The 17,898-nt window shown below is 41.4% G+C and overlaps 1 protein-coding gene across 1 annotated transcript in view; it reads right to left on the bottom strand.

Annotated features, from left to right (window-relative positions):
* Window positions 1-7,913: 7,913 nt before the first annotated feature.
* Window positions 7,914-17,898, bottom strand: part of IL18R1 (interleukin 18 receptor 1) — a 47,506-nt gene continuing 37,521 nt past the window's right edge. Inside the window, exons 9-12 of the mRNA XM_040425021.1 lie at window positions 14,253-14,389; window positions 13,691-13,852; window positions 12,483-12,638; window positions 7,914-10,717 (exon numbers count right to left, since the gene is read on the bottom strand). Of these exons, the coding sequence (XP_040280955.1) occupies window positions 10,347-10,717; window positions 12,483-12,638; window positions 13,691-13,852; window positions 14,253-14,389 (826 nt within the window). The 3' untranslated portion in view covers window positions 7,914-10,346. The remainder of the gene's footprint in view (window positions 10,718-12,482; window positions 12,639-13,690; window positions 13,853-14,252; window positions 14,390-17,898) is intronic.

Raw genomic sequence — 17,898 nt, forward strand, 5'->3', positions numbered from 1 at the left:
TTACATGCAGCAATCATCTCCTCTGTATATGGATTAGTGATTGCTACTAAAATCACTCAATAATCATTGATTGTAATAAGCAGAATGCTGTTTAGACAGCACAATCTGCTGCCCAGAAACGTTGATTTAGGTGACGCACCAGCGATACTTTCACCTGATGAACGAGAGTTTGTTCATTCAATGGGTGATCAGCGTCAGCTTTAGGCCTCATGCACACGACAGTTGTTTTTTGTGTCTGCAAATTGTGCGTCTGCTAAAAAAATGGATGCGGCATCCGTTTTTTTTGGAGGATCCATTTTTTTTCACAGATTCCTTGTAATAAATGCCTATCCGTGTCCGCAAATGTGAAAAAAGTAGGACATGCAGTATTTTTTTTGCTGAAGGGAAACACGGACAACGGACGCGGAACACAAACAGATGAACTATCAGCATTTTTTGGCTGACCCATTAAAATGAATGGGTCCCCATCCTATCCTCAAAAAAAACGGAACAGCGGCCGAGAAAAACAACTGTCATGTGCATGAGGCCTTACATAGGGCAATTATCAGGGACCTAGGTTACTACGAATGTTCCCTCCTGATAATTGGACAGATCCTTAGTCCGTGTAAAGGGTCATTTAGGCCTCACACACATACAAGAGAGGTGTCCACAGAATCAGTATGGAAGTGCAGAAAAGTCACATGGTCCAAGCCCCTCTAGTATAGAGCCGTACCGCTTTTGTGTACTGCTACACAAGCTCCATTGTAAAGAGCCATATGTAAAGAGCTTTTTTTTTTTTTGCTCTAGAAGCAATGCTTCTTGGGTAGAGCACCCCTATACTTATGGCATTCAACAGAGCACTCCCCAAGTTTTCTGTGAGAGTCATATAGAATCTCATACAATATCTGCATGAAATGAGTAATAACGAGGTACAGTGCAGCCACAATTCACAGAAATTTACAAATTTGTACAAAACAAGGCTGATGTACAGATGGATACATATAATGTCTTAAGGCCCCCGTTCACATTAATGTATTGTCCGCCAAAAGTTTAATGTGCAGGGGAGCTCCCAACTCTCCCTCAACAGGGGGAGAGAAGGATCAGGAGATAAGCCACCACCAGAAGTGTCTGGTAGTGGCTTTCTCCCCTCTCCCCATTAAATACACATCGGCCAGGCCAAGCATCATTGTGTATGAGCGAGTCAGGAGAGATAGCGGTTGCCTGAACTCTATATATATATTTTTTAGTTATTTTTTACATGGGGGCCTCCATCACAGCCATCCAATAAAAAAGAATGCATTAAATACATACATATATATATATATATACATATATATATATATATATATATATATATATTATATATACATATACATGACCTATGGTGATGGGTGGCCAAGGGATTGTATCCCTGAGATGGATATGCTTTTGTTCATCTTGCACCGCACATCTGGGGATATGTCAAGCTAATGGAAAAAGTTAAAGTAGGACAGATCTGTGGGATCTGCTGTATCTACACATGCATTTAAGAAAAGGGCACAAGCCTTAACCATGGAACGAGAAAAATCAAATCACAAATCAATAGAAAAACAGGGAACACTGGAACTTCACATCAGGATGTTTATTAAGGCATAAAAAAACTCAAACATATACAAAAATATTTTCAATTATCAAAAACATGCAGTCAACAATGAAATATGATTTTTCACAGTATAGTTATGTATTTTCTGTGCATACACGTACATGTAAATTGTCACATGACAACTAAACCACCCAGGACAGGAAATGTTAAAAAGAACAAAAAGTCAGTTGAAAAGAATACATCTTTTTATCTAGCTTTACAATTTTCAAGTGTTTAACATATGAAAAGGCCACAGTAATTGACTGTGTCTTTCAACCAATTGAATTAGCTATAGATTAACACTGTTAAAGTGGTTTCAACTTAAAGGGGTTGTCCCACGAATAATATTCTACAGTTTTCAAACCTGAGATCTGAATACTTTTGTAACTGCATGTAACTAAAAATTTAAATAAAGCTACTCAGTTATTCAATGAAATCTATCTGTATAGCGCCACCTTCTGTTTTCCCTTTTTATAATTTCTTTGTCCTGTTCGCTAAGACGGAAGCACATTCTCATTTCCGTCCTTCAACTGCAGCAGACATGACATGCTGTTTGAGAAAGGACACCCCCCCTAAACTGCCAGCTCGAAATAAATCTAGCAGAATAACAGGAGCAATGAATGTGGAGATCTCTGGATCCATGTGAGGTATAGAGCTGGTTCTAATGTTGTTAGAAAGAGGTTGACGTGTCCTAGTGTATGTATGATTTTCATTTTTTCACATTAATCATGGGATAACTTGTTTAACCACCTCCGGACCGCCTAACGCAGGATCGCGTTCCGGAGGTGGCAGCCCTGCGCAGAGTCACGCATATATGCGTCATCTCGCGATGGCCGAGATTTCCTGTGAACGCGCGCACACAGGCGCGCGCGCTCACAGGAACGGAAGGTAAGAGAGTTGATCTCCAGCCTGCCAGCGGCGATCGTTCGCTGGCAGGCTGGAGATGTGTTTTTTTTAACCCCTAACAGGTATATTAGACGCTGTTTTGATAACAGCGTCTAATATACCTGCTACCTGGTCCTCTGGTGGTCCCCTTTGTTTGGATCGACCACCAGAGGACACAGGTAGCTCAGTAAAGTCCCACCAAGCACCACTACACTACACTACACCCCCCCCCCCCCGTCACTTATTAACCCCTTATTAGCCCCTGATCACCCCTGATCACCCCATATAGACTCCCTGATCACCCCCCTGTCATTGATCACCCCCCTGTCATTGATCACCCCCCTGTCATTGATTACCCCCCTGTAAAGCTCCATTCAGATGTCCGCATGATTTTTACGGATCCACTGATAGATGGATCGGATCCGCAAAACGCATCCGGACGTCTGAATGAAGCCTTACAGGGGCGTGATCAATGACTGTGGTTATCACCCCATATAGACTCCCTGATCACCCCCCCTGTCATTGATTACACCCCTGTCATTGATCAACCCCCTGTAAAGCTCCATTCAGACGTCCGCATGATTTTTACGGATCCACTGATAGATGGATCGGATCCGCAAAACGCATCCGGACGTCTGAATGAAGCCTTACAGGGGCATGATCAATGACTGTGGTGATCACCCCATATAGACTCCCTGATCACCCCCCTGTAAAGCTCCATTCAGATGTCCGCATGATTTTTACGGATGCACTGATAGATGGATCCGATCCGCAAAACGCATCCGGACGTCTGAATGAAGCCTTACAGGGGCATGATCAATGACTGTGGTGATCACCCCATATAGACTCCCTGATCACCCCCCTGTAAAGCTCCATTCAGATGTCCGCATGATTTTTACGGATGCACTGATAGATGGATCCGATCCGCAAAACGCATCCGGACGTCTGAATGAAGCCTTACAGGGGCATGATCAATGACTGTGGTGATCACCCCATATAGACTCCCTGATCACCCCCCTGTAAAGCTCCATTCAGATGTCCGCATGATTTTTACGGATGCACTGATAGATGGATCCGATCCGCAAAACGCATCCGGACGTCTGAATGAAGCCTTACAGGGGCATGATCAATGACTGTGGTGATCACCCCATATAGACTCCCTGATCACCCCCCTGTAAAGCTCCATTCAGATGTCCGCATGATTTTTACGGATGCACTGATAGATGGATCCGATCCGCAAAACGCATCCGGACGTCTGAATGAAGCCTTACAGGGGCATGATCAATGACTGTGGTGATCACCCCATATAGACTCCCTGATCACCCCCCTGTCATTGATTACCCCCCTGTAAAGCTCCATTCAGATGTCCGCATGATTTTTACGGATGCACTGAAAGATGGATCGGATCCGCAAAACGCATCCGGACGTCTGAATGAAGCCTTACAGGGGCGTGATCAATGACTGTGGTGATCACCCCATATAGACTCCCTGATCACCCCCCTGTCATTGATTACCCCCCTGTCATTGATTACCCCCCTGTAAAGCTCCATTCAGACGTCCGCATGATTTTTACGGATCCACTGATAGATGGATCGGATCCGCAAAACGCATCCGGACGTCTGAATGAAGCCTTACAGGGGCGTGATCAATGACTGTGGTGATCACCCCATATAGACTCCCTGATCACCCCCCTGTCATTGATCAACCCCCCTGTCATTGATCAACCCCCCTGTCATTGATCAACCCCCCTGTCATTGATCACCCCCCTGTCATTGATCACCCCTCTGTAAGGCTCCATTCAGATATTTTTTTGGCCCAAGTTAGCGGAATTTTTTTTTTTTTTCTTACAAAGTCTCATATTCCACTAACTTGTGTCAAAAAATAAAATCTCACATGAACTCACCATACCCCTCACGGAATCCAAATGCGTAAAATTTTTTAGACATTTATATTCCAGACTTCTTCTCACGCTTTAGGGCCCCTAGAATGCCAGGGCAGTATAAATACCCCACATGTGACCCCATTTCGGAAAGAAGACACCCCCAGGTATTCCGTGAGGGGCATATTGAGTCCATGAAAGATTGAAATTTTTGTCCCAAGTTAGCGGAACGGGAGACTTTGTGAGAAAAAAATTAAAAATATCAATTTCCGCTAACTTGTGCCAAAAAAAAAAAATTTCTATGAACTCGCCATGCCCCTCATTGAATACCTTGGGGTGTCTTCTTTCCAAAATGGGGTCACATGTGGGGTATTTATACTGCCCTGGCATTCTAGGGGCCCCAAAGCGTGAGAAGAAGTCTGGTATCCAAATGTCTAAAAATGCCCTCCTAAAAGGAATTTGGGCACCTTTGCGCATCTAGGCTGCAAAAAAGTGTCACACATCTGGTATCGCCGTACTCAGGAGAAGTTGGGGAATGTGTTTTGGGGTGTCATTTTACATATACCCATGCTGGGTGAGAGAAATATCTTGGTCAAATGCCAACTTTGTATAAAAAAATGGGAAAAGTTGTCTTTTGCCAAGATATTTCTCTCACCCAGCATGGGTATATGTAAAATGACACCCCAAAACACATTCCCCAACTTCTCCTGAATACGGCGATACCACATGTGTGACACTTTTTTGCAGCCTAGGTGGGCAAAGGGGCCCATATTCCAAAGAGCACCTTTAGGATTTCACAGGTCATTTACCTACTTACCACACATTAGGGCCCCTGGAAAATGCCAGGGCAGTATAACTACCCCACAAGTGACCCCATTTTGGAAAGAAGACACCCCAAGGTATTCCGTGAGGGGCATGGCGAGTTCCAAGAATTTTTTATTTTTTGTCACAAGTTAGTGGAAAATGCTTATTTTTTTTTCATACAAAGTCTCATATTCCACTAACTTGTCACAAAAAATAAAAAGTTCCATGAACTCACTATGCCCATCAGCGAATACCTTGGGGTCTCTTCTTTCCAAAATGGGGTCACTTGTGGGGTAGTTATACTGCCCTGGCATTCTAGGGGCCCAAATGTGTGGTAAGGAGTTTGAAATCAAATTCTGTAAAAAATGACCTGTGAAATCCGAAAGGTGCTCTTTTGAATATGGGCCCCTTTGCCCACCTAGGCTGCAAAAAAGTGTCACACATCTGGTATTTCCGTAATCGGGAGAAGTTGGGGAATGTGTTTTGGGGTGTCATTTTACATATACCCATGCTGGGTGAGAGAAATATCTTGGCAAAAGACAACTTTTCCCATTTTTTTATACAAAGTTGGCATTTGACCAAGATATTTATCTCACCCAGCATGGGTATATGTAAAAAGACACCCCAAAACACATTCCTCAACTTCTCCTGAATACAGAGATACCAGATGTGTGACACTTTTTTGCAGCCTAGGTGGGCAAAGGGGCCCACATTCCAAAGAGCACCTTTCGGATTTCACAGGTCATTTACCTACTTACCACACATTTGGGCCCCTAGAATGCCAGGGCAGTATAACTACCCCACAAGTGACCCCATTTTGGAAAGAAGAGACCCCAAGGTCTGATGGGCATAGTGAGTTCATGGAAGTTTTTCTTTTTTGTCACAAGTTTGTGGAATATGAGACTTTGTATGAAAAAAAAAAAAAAATCATCATTTTCCACTAACTTGTGACAAAAAATAAAAAATTCTAGGAACTCGCCATGCCCCTCACGGAATACCTTGGGGTGTCTTCTTTCCAAAATGGGGTCACTTGTGGGGTAGTTATACTGCCCTGGTATTCTAGGGGCCCAAATGTGTGGTAAGGAGTTTGAAATCAAATTCAGGAAAAAATGAGGAGTGAAATCCGAAAGGTGCTCTTTGGAATATGGGCCCCTTTGCCCACCTAGGCTGCAAAAAAGTGTCACACATCTGGTATCCCCGTACTCAGGAGAAGTTGAGGAATGTGTTTTGGGGTGTCTTTTTACATATACCCATGCTGGGTGAGATAAATATCTTGGTCAAATGACAACTTTGTATAAAAAAATGGGAAAAGTTGTCTTTTGCCAAGATATTTCTCTCACCCAGCATGGGTATATATAAAATGACACCCTAAAACACATTCCCCACCTTCTCCTGAGTACGGAGATACCAGATGTGTGACACTTTTTTGCAGCCTAGGTGGGCAAAGGGGCCCATATTCCAAAGAGCACCTTTCGGATTTCACAGGTCATTTTTTACAGAATTTGATTTCAAACTCCTTACCACACATTTGGGCCCCTAGAATGCCAGGGCAGTATAACTACCCCACAAGTGACCCCATTTTGGAAAGAAGAGACCCCAAGGTATTCGCTGATGGGCATAGTGAGTTCATAGAACTTTTTATTTTTTGTCACAAGTTAGTGGAATATGAGACTTTGTAAGAAAAAAATAAATAAATAAATAAATCATAATTTTCCGCTAACTTGTGACAAAAAATAAAAAGTTCTATGAACTCACTATGCCCATCAGCGAATACCTTAGGGTGTGTACTTTCAGAAATGGGGTCATTTGTGGGGTGTTTGTACTGTCTGGGCATTGTAGAACCTCAGGAAACATGACAGGTGCTCAGAAAGTCAGAGCTGCTTCAAAAAGCGGAAATTCACATTTTTGTACCATAGTTTGTAAACGCTATAACTTTTACCCAAACCATTTTTTTTTTACCCAAACATTTTTTTTTTATCAAAGACATGTAGAACTATAAATTTAGAGCAAAATTTCTATATGGATGTCGTTTTTTTTTGCAAAATTTTACAACTGAAAGTGAAAAATGTCATTTTTTTGCAAAAAAATCGTTAAATTTCGATTAATAACAAAAAAAGTAAAAATGTCAGCAGCAATGAAATACCACCAAATGAAAGCTCTATTAGTGAGAAGAAAAGGAGGTAAAATTCATTTGGGTGGTAAGTTGCATGACCGAGCAATAAACGGTGAAAGTAGTGTAGGTCAGAAGTGTAAAAAGTGGCCTGGTCTTTCAGGGTGTTTAAGCACTGGGGGCTGAAGTGGTTAAGATCATCCAGGAAAGACTAAACACATTAAAGGGGTTGTCCAGGTTCAGATCTGAACCTGGACATACTCATATTTTCACCCAGGCAGCCCCTCTGATGTTAGCATCGGAGCATGTCATGCTCCGATGCGCTCCCTTGCCCTGCGCAGGGCAAAGGCATTTTCAGTAGTTCCAGTGATGAACTTAGCTCTCCTTAGGGTTGCTAGGCGGAAGCTTCCGCCCAGCAGTGTATTCAGTGACGTCACCGTCTCTGATAGTCCGGCTTTAGCGCTGCCCTAGCCTGTAAAACCCTCCCATCAGAGCCGGTGACGTCACCGGGCTCACTGCTGGGCGGAAGCTTCCGCCTGGCAGCCCTAAGGAGAGCTCGGTTCGTCACCTGAACTCCTGAAAATGCCTTTGCCCTGCATGATTCAGTGCAGGGCAAAAAAGAGCATCGGAGCATAAAATGCTCCAATGCTCTTGTCAGAGGGGCTGCATGGGTGAAATTCTGGGTATGTCTGAGTTCAGCTCTGAACCCAGACAACCCCTTTAAAGAGAATATTGGCAATAGTATGGGTATATTGCTAATTCATTCGAATAAATCCTGTTGGATTGTTTTGGTTAATATGGGAGTGAAGACATGAAGAAAGTAGATTCCCTGTGCCTACTCCTTTCTGCCAACACAAAACAGGCACTTGTACACAGTACATATGTAAAATAAATAAATACATAAATAGAATACATGTAATAAGCACTCGGGGAGATTTATCAAATTAGATATGTTAGTTTTGTGGTCTAAAAAACGAGAAAGTTATGACAACTGTCACATTTTCTTCTGCATTTGTTAAATTTGCTATACTTAGTGATCCTCGCCATTTGTCACAGTGGTCTATGTTTATGAGCTAAAAGTGAGATTAGACCTTGATCATGGCTCATTTACTATGTGCGACGTTTGCAAAAGACGCAAAGAAGGTGCAACCCACACCAGGCAACCCCCTAGTGTAGTTTAAACCTAAAGGTGTAAACCACATAGCACTCATGCTACATATATTATTACGGTGCACCACTTCATAAATTTGGTTCAGGTTCACAAAGCAAAGCCAGACTTAAAAATGACCCCCTCATCAGTTCATTCCTAATTTAAGAAATGTTAATATTTTTTGTTACAGGTATGTACAATTATTGTAAGCTCTTCCCCCTGAATGACCTGGTTTAGAAAGCATTTGCCTGTCTGGCTGTAAGCAAACTGAACTGATCATTCATTGGAGAGCAGGGGCCTGTAGGAACACAGTTTTGTCTCTGTTTTGAATATAATTTCTATTATGCCCTATATGCAAACCAAATAATCTACACTAAGAAGGAAAATTATGGAAATTATGGAGATCACAGGATTGATAAACATGTTAATGATATGCAAATAAAAAATGGAAACAAAACATCTAATTTTATCCAGTATCGAGTGCCAGCTGCAGAAATACACCCATTTACACACCTTGGCATGCTATTAATGAGGTTATTAATGGTTGTCTGAGGAATGTTCTGCGACACTGAATGCACTTGGGCACACAAGTCATCAAGATCTGCTGCTGACAACTCCCTTTGAAATTGCAACCAGTGACGTCCCAGATGTGCTTGATGGGAAACAAGTCTGGAGACACTGCAGGCCATGGTAGCACATTTATACCACACAGGCTGCTCACAGTAGGATGAGGAACATGTTGCCTGGTGTCATGTTGAAAAATTGGACATTTTGGATAAATGGCCATACCACTGGTTCCACAACCAAATCAATTTAATAGCAAGCTGTTAGTGTACCTGAAATGAAAACTATAGGAGTCTGGCTACCATACATTTTGCCACCATAATCATGAGAGTAGGACCAGTGTGATGTTCCCTTGTGAAGGCCTCTTCATGGCGTTTCCCATGTAATCCCTAGACCAATGTCTGACTATGTCTACATCCGAGACAAAAGCGGGCCTTTTCGTTGCAGAGAATAAAACTCTAGGCCAGCCTCCATCACTGTCTTGCTGTGCACCATGATAGTCTTTGAGAGCGGTGGCATGAGGTCAATGGAACATCTGTAGCTGGATGATTGGCTCATAGCCCTATATCATGCAAAATCCTTCTGATGGTTTGTGTAGACACTGTTTGCCACCTGTTCACCTGAGATGTGATGTCTACTTTCACTTGCCGTTCAGAATGGATTAAAACACGCCATACTTCTAAGTTAGATGGTCCATCCATGCAGAGGTACACCTCTGTGCACTGCTTGCTGCTATTCCAATTCGTCACTGTTCTCCCAACCACTGAGGCATGCGGTGCTGACGCCTAGGCGCATAGCAATCTGCCTAATAAACAAAGGTCCATAAGTTTATAAATTCTGTCCTTCTTAGTTTACGACAAGTGGTAATAACTGGCAAGTCAGCAAATAGGAGACATCACACAAATATACCACATAATTTGATCCGATTTTTGAGGTTTTATGTAGATAAAAACTGCTTTCAATCTGGCTTGTATGGCTCTTCCATATGCCACAGATTAGAGCTAGGTGCTTGAAAATGTGATCTCAATGACACCTGCTAATTCCTCGATTTTACGGCATGTCCTTCTTGGTGCAACTTCACTGTTATGGAGTGTACAATAAATATTGTATATCATAATTGGTCTACTTTAGGCTAGAGCTACACACCAAGTTTTGGTAAGACAATTCTTCTAAAGAGTAATCCAAACCTTAATGAACAATTAACAGGTTTCCAGGTGCTTTTAATATTACTCAGTAGAGGAAAAAAGTAACTACTCATTTTAAAGTCGCTCAGAAATTCCACCATTTAGCCATGAAAAAATAAAATTATGTCAGTCCTGGATCAATTTTGAAGAGATTTTTAACTACTCATGCCTCAGGACATTTCTCCACTAACATCTACCGATATTGCTTTTAGTGTGGAAAAACGACTACTTGACTTGATAGGCTTTGCTGGCATTAAATATTGGATTTGTTTCCAAAATTGTGAATTAAGAGGACGAGACTTATCCCCTTTCCATTTGACTCTATTTTTCATCTTAAGAAGTTGCAGAGATTCTAGCTGGAAGCTTTGCTCACTTAAAGGTGTGGATTCAATCAAAATGACTTTAATCTTCCTCTCCACCATCGCTTTGTGTAAACCACTCTCAAGTTCATACATTGCTTTGCATGAAGGGAAGTCATTGCATAACACAATGATTAATCTTCTGCTCTTTTCAAGAAATGAGTTCATGTCATCAACCTGAGCTGCAATACAGGAAAAAGTAGGTTAGCAGGTATTTCAGTAAAAATACTCTGCTGAGTACACATGGTGATTAACTGTAAGCGGTATCGATTCACATTGTGGCAAAAAATTCATAAATTGTGTTTCCTATAGAAATCCTGATAAAAAATCTCTGAAACAGGCATGTGACTGATGCTGAAGATCTTGTGCTTTGTCATAGACATAGGATTTCTTATTTAACTAAATTACCTGTAACATTATATTTCTACATCATTTTTTGCAGTAGGAGCAGGAGCAGTAGGTGCTACACACAGGAAGACATTACAGTTAGTGTCAGAGCCGATTACTGGCAGCCTCGCTCACCGATACCTTCCCAGCACTTACTAACTAACTAGGCACACATTTGGAAGATAGAGGGGAGTGGGGCTGGTTGCAGTCAGCATTGACACAGTACTGAAACAGTAATTGCTGGCAACCCCGCTCTTCTGTATCTTCCTAGCACTTAATAAACAAGGAGTGGGGAAGGAAGATATAGGGGAGATTTTCTTTCAGTCTTTCAGTTATCAGTGCTGGCAGCAGCTCAAACAGGCAGGGACACTTAGCTAAACACTTAATAAAATCTGATAATACAATTACACAAAATTCCCTGATATATTATATATATATATATATATATATATATATATATAGTACAGACCAAAAGTTTGGACACACCTTCTCATTCAAAGATTTTTCTTTATTTTCATGACTATGAAGGCACCAAAACTATGAATTAACACATGTGGAATTATATACATAACAAACGTGTGAAAGTGTGAAACAACTGAAAATATGTCATATTCTAGGTTCTTCAAAGTAGCCACCTTTTGCTTTGATTACTGCTTTGCACACTCTTGGCATTCTCTTGATGAGCTTCAAGAGGTAGTCCCCTGAAATGGTCTTCCAACAGTCTTGAAGGAATTCCCAGAGATGCTTAGCACTTGTTGGCCCTTTTGCCTTCATTCTGCGGTCCAGCTCACCCCAAACCATCTCGATTGGGTTCAGGTCCGGTGACTGTGGAGGCCAGGTCATCTGGCACAGCACCCAATCACTCTCCTTCATGGTCAAATAGCCCTTACTTTCAAAGTTTTCGCAATTTTTTGGCTGACTGACTGACCTTCATTTCTTAAAGTAATGATGGCCACTCATTTTTCTTTACTTAGCTGCTTTTTTCTTGCCATAATACAAATTCTAACAGTCTATTCAGTAGGACTATCAGCTGTTTATCCACCTGACTTCTCCTCAACGCAACTGATGGTCCCAACCCCATTTATAAGGCAAGAAATCCCACTTATTAAACCTGACAGGGCACACCTGTGAAGTGAAAACCATTTCAGGGGACTACCTCTTGAAGCTCATCAAGAGAATGCCAAGAGTGTGCAAAGCAGTAATCAAAGCAAAAGGTGGCTACTTTGAAGAACCTAGAATATGACATATTTTCAGTTGTTTCAAACTTGTTTGTTATGTATATAATTCCACATGTGTTAATTCATAGTTTTGATGCCTACAGTGTGACTCTACAATTTTCATAGTCATGAAAATAAAGAAAACTCTTTGAATGAGAAGGTGTGTCCAAACTTTTGGTCTGTACTGTATATATATATATATACACACAAGCACATACAAAAGTTAATAACATTACTGTCCCTACACATTTAAAATTAAAATGATAATTACACTTTGCTATATTATGTTATAAATGTTCATCTATAAATATATAAAGAACAGATAAAACAAGTTTATTCTTACCTCCTCCAGGAACTACATCTCTCTCAAAAATACAAAGTTTATAGCCAAAACTATCTTCTAAGATTGGAGCAAGAGTCTGGTATACAAAATGTCTTTCATCTGATTCACAGGAGGAAGAACTTTCAAAAGACAGGTAAGCATCATATTCTTTTCCATCTGAGTGAGGAAAAAATAGATAATGTTTATCTACACAGACAATTAATTGCATATTCTATAGATCACAATATATGGGAAGACCAGGTAACTGAGGGCTATAGTAATGGCTACCAGTTGTTAAGAATGGAAGTATACGTGTTGAATCACTTGCTGCAAATTTTTCAGATATTGTATATGCTTTACTTTAGCCCATACAGTGCCACATCTGAATTGATCCAAATTGTAGTACTCACAGCAGACAGTCTTCCATTTTGAACCACATGTACAACCTACATAGTAGGGTCACCTAGCAGATGTTAAAGAATGCAGTGCTCAAACCATAATGTAGCTAAACAGTCTCCACCATGGTATTGATATTATCCACATGAAATTTTCCATAACATTATGCCTACCACATAGAATTGCCCAATAACATGGGCCACTCAGTACAGCAGTGCCCACAGTTGTGCTCCACACCCAGCCCAACTGCGATACCACACAATCAGAGTCTGTCATATCCCAGAAAGATAGGTATGACTGTAAGGAAACTTAATAGACTTCTTTCCTCTGTGTCATACTCAAAATTAAGTTGAGATGTTGAGGATCATTGTAGAGGCCCTAATTCTGAAGATCTGCCTTACATATCCCTAAAGCCTGATGATAAAAAAAATTCATAGCAGTTTTTTTTTTTATATTAGTTGTATGTAAATATATCTAATACATTGCTGACAGGCATTATCTTTATTTTTGTAATGGAGTAAAAGATAAGAGGAGACACAGTGCCCTCTTTAAATTGACATTAATATCATGTGCAACATGCTGCCTTGTCGGACTCCTGGGCCAGCGGATTCCATGATAAGTCATGGAGTCCATCGGCAACTGCTTCGTGATTTCTATTATAAACAGAATCTATGAAGCAAATGAGAACCATACCATTAGAGTTTCCTTCTGTCCGTGACATATTTAATGGGACCACTTTTTCATTTGTTTTTCAGTTACATTAAAATCTTTGAATATTTCAGTGCACACCTACACTGTTTGTAACTGTTGAAAGAGAAAGATGGGACACTAACCTCCAATAGTCTCATCTACTCCAGTTAAACTGCGGTATAAGAGAACAATTTGCATCCTGAACATTATGCACAAGCAGATCAGAAAAACAATTAAGACAGAGCAAATGATAGATGCAATAATTGATTTTGTGAAGACGTTCTTAGAAAGATCTTGGCTCTTATCTGTTAAGAAAAAAGGAGCTTACATTAGTTCAAAAGCCTTTACTGAACCACAGTGGTTGATACAAAATAGGCACTGTAAAATTTAGCACGTGAACACATGATATCAGAATCACACACGTCAGTGTTTTGTTCAGTGATTTCCATCAGTGATTTTGAGCCAAAACCAGGTGCGGCAGATCTTTCTGTTATAACTGATCTGGTTTTGGCTCACAATCACTGATGGAAATCACTGACCACTGGTGTGTGAATGAGGCATTATAAATGGGACATGGTAGGTAGGGGTCCTATTACATGTTGTGATTAAGGGCAGGGTCCAGGAACTTCAAGTTACGGTTCTTCTTGTCAGATAAAAACAACTATTTTGACTTAAAAACAGACTTGATAAAATTGAATGTCTTACCTTTTAATTTGAGCTCAAATAGTCTCATGTCTCCGCCTTTAAAGGAGTCCAATTTGCATATATATGGATAGTTTATATCATCATCACTTAGATTTATTAAGTACAGGTCAGTACTCTGAGTAGAATTTGTGGATTCTCTTAAAATAAAAAAATTGGCATATCATAAATTAGTGATGATAAAAGTTCACGTTTTCTAAATTTCATAGTCAATTTAAAAGGGTTGTCTGACTGGAACATTTAACACATAGCCCCAGATTTACTAATGCTTCTGCTCCAATAATCTGTTTAAAAAATGGCACAATTTGGCACATCTAGGGTTTCTACACTTTTTTCTGACATGCTCAACAAGGTGTTGGGCTTAGTGGAAAAGGAAAGAGCTTTATATGAAAGGGGACGGGGTCTAAGATGCATTACTTTACTCCAAAATCGCACCAAAATTCTGGCATAAAACTCTGTCTCAAAGTAAGAAAATTAATAGTTGTTATAGACTCAGAGAAAAGTGTCTATCCCTGCACCAGATTTATCCTCCAGCCTGAGCCCCTGTGATTAACCTGATGCAAGTCTAGAGAGCCGGTCTATGCTTACGCCATCTTTAGGATTAGTAAATCTGGGCCATAATGTTCCAGTTAATGACATATATGCCACCTGACTGCTGAGGTCAGTGACTGGTTGCATTGGTCACATAGAGAATACAGGCTAATCACTGCAGCCAAACAAAGACCGATGGCACGCTTAATCCAGACAACTTCCAACTTCCGATTCAAAATCATTCCTTCTCCATGGTCTCTCTAAAACATCCGAGACTATTACAGCTGTAATTCTTATGGAGGCCTGCAGGTGGGAGGGCTCCATAAAAAAATACAGAATCTGATATATACTGCAATGCCAATTCATTGCAATGTACGGGTCAAGCGTTCTAAAGATTGCATATTCAAACCCCCTAGGGGGCTTAAAAAATACATAGAGAAGTAAAAAACTATTTTGAAAATATAAAAAAAGTAAAAATTCGAATAACCCCATTTTCCCATAAAAATTTATAATCAGTAAAAAAAAATGCCTGAGCTATTAAATAATAACTGTATTTATCCTGCATGGTGAACAGAATGGAATAAAATGTCCTATTTGCAGCTTTTTCTACACCTCCCAAAAAATTAAATAAAATGTTATACATACGCCAAAATGGTATCACTAAAAACTACAGATCACCCCACAAAAAAATAGCCCTTAAGTAGCTCTGTAGATAAAGATGTCACTAGCAGTATATCCTGCCAAGGGACTAAGATAGCTCTGACAGAAAACTCTTTAGGCACCCTACAAGAGGACTGAAATGAAGGCCCAACATATGTTTAATGCACCCCTGCATTCTGAGGTGCTGTAACTTATTGCGGCATAGTTTTAAAGATTTCGCTTCATGTAGACTATCCCTGTCCATATCCTATTAGGGCATATGGTTGTCATGGGGTGTCAAATAGGATCTCCTCTATGAGTGGCTCCAATTCTGGTGAATCCTGTGACAAAAACTCGCAGCATTATAATGATTTATAATACTGTGTGTTTTGGTCCAACCTTGTGGATACTAAATTGTACTGATATAATGCCGTCAGTACTATTCAGTACAGCCAAGGTCAGGCAGGAACACACAGCATTATAAATCAATAAAATGCAGTGAGTTTGTGTCACAGGAGCAGCGTTCAGTCTGGGGAATACTGCTATCACATGGAGTGCATTTCACAGACTGAATAAGTTCATGTGAAATTGGCCTAAAAAAAACTCTATAATAAGTCTAAGTTAATAGGATGGGAAAGGATTTGTTTCAAAACTGAGCAAATCAATCAAACCCACCCACAGAGATGGTCACACTTTGGATCTTATCTTTACCCGCCTCTGCTCCCTATCTAACCTTTCTAATTCGCCTCTCCCCCTATCTGACCACAACCTACTCACCTTCTCTTCATTGGTCTCTTCTGCTGCCCCCCCGGTCCACACACTAGCACACTCCCGCAGGAACCTTAAACATCTAGACTTTCGCTTGCTTTCTGACTCTCTTCTCCCACTCTCTACCATCTGTTCCCTCCAAGACCCAGATGCGGCTACCACCCTATATAACACCACAATAAGTACAGCTCTGGACACTGTTGCCCCCCTCACACACAACAAAACCCAAAAAATTAACAGACAACCCTGGCACACCAACCTGACCAAAAAACTCAGACAAGCTTCCAGGGCTGCTGAGCGGCGATGGAAGAAATCCCATTCAAAAGATCATTTCACCGCATACAAGCAATCCCTCCTCATATTCAAATCCTCACTCGCTGATGCAAAACAGGCCTACTTCTCATCTCTCATATCTTCCCTGGCCCACAGCCCTAAACAACTTTTTAGCACTTTTAACTCCCTTCTCTGTCCCCCAGCGCCCCCCCCCCCTCTCCTCTCTTCTCAGCTGAGGACTTTGCCAAATATTTCAAACAAAAGATAGTCAACATCAGAGAAAGCTTCACTACACAGTCCCCACAGACCCTCTACACAACTGCTCGGTCCTCTTCTCCCAAAACCCGCTTCTCCACCATTACAGAAGAAAAACTCTCCACTCTACTCTCCATATCACATCTCACCACCTGTGCACTTGACCCAATCGCATCCCACCTCATCCCTAACCTCACCACAGTGTTTATCCCAGCCCTAACTCATCTCTTCAACCTATCACTAACCTCTGGTGTCTTCCCCTCTGCTTTTAAACATGCTACCATTACACCCATCCTCAAAAAGCCTTCACTTGACCCATCTTCTTTGCCCAGTTATCGCCCCATATCACTGCTTCCGTATGCCTCAAAGCTACTTGAACAACATGTCCATTCTGAACTGTCCTCTCACCTTTCCTCCTGCTCCCTCTTTGACCGCCTACAATCTGGCTTCCGACCCCACCATTCGACTGAGACTGCCCTCACCAAAGTCACCAATGACCTACTGACAGCCAAAACCAAGAAACAATGCTCTTTCCTCCTTCTCCTTGACCTGTCCTCTGCCTTCGACACTGTTGACCACTCCCTTCTGTTGCAAACTCTCTCATCTCTTGGCATCACTGACCTGGCCCTCTCCTGGATCAAATCATACCTCACAGACCGGACGTTTAGCGTCTCCCACTCCCGCACCACCTCCTCGTCTCATTCCCTCTCTGTTGGTGTCCCACAAGGCTCTGTCCTAGGACCTCTGCTCTTCTCTATCTACACTTTTGGCCTGGGACAGCTCATAGAGTCCAATGGCTTTCAGTATCACTCCTACGCTGACGACACACAAATCTACCTCTCTGGTCCAGACATCACCACCTTACTATCCAGAATCCCACAATGTCTATCTTCTTTATCATCCTTCTTCTCCTCTCGCTTTCTAAAACTTAACATGGATAAAACAGAATTCATCCTCTTTCCCCCATCTTGCTCAACCCCCCCCAACAAACCTATCTATCACGATCAATGGCTGCACACTCTCCCCGGTCAATCAAGTCCGCTGCCTTGGAGTGACCTTGGATTCTGCCCTCTCCTTCAGACCGCACATCCAAGCACTTTCCACCACCTGCCACCTCCAACTCAAAAAGATCTCCCGCATCCGTGCTTTCCTTAACTTTGAATCTGCGAAAATGCTTGTACAT

Source organism: Bufo bufo, chromosome 3 (assembly GCF_905171765.1).
Source record: "Bufo bufo chromosome 3, aBufBuf1.1, whole genome shotgun sequence".
In the NCBI taxonomy this organism is placed as follows: domain Eukaryota; kingdom Metazoa; phylum Chordata; class Amphibia; order Anura; family Bufonidae; genus Bufo; species Bufo bufo.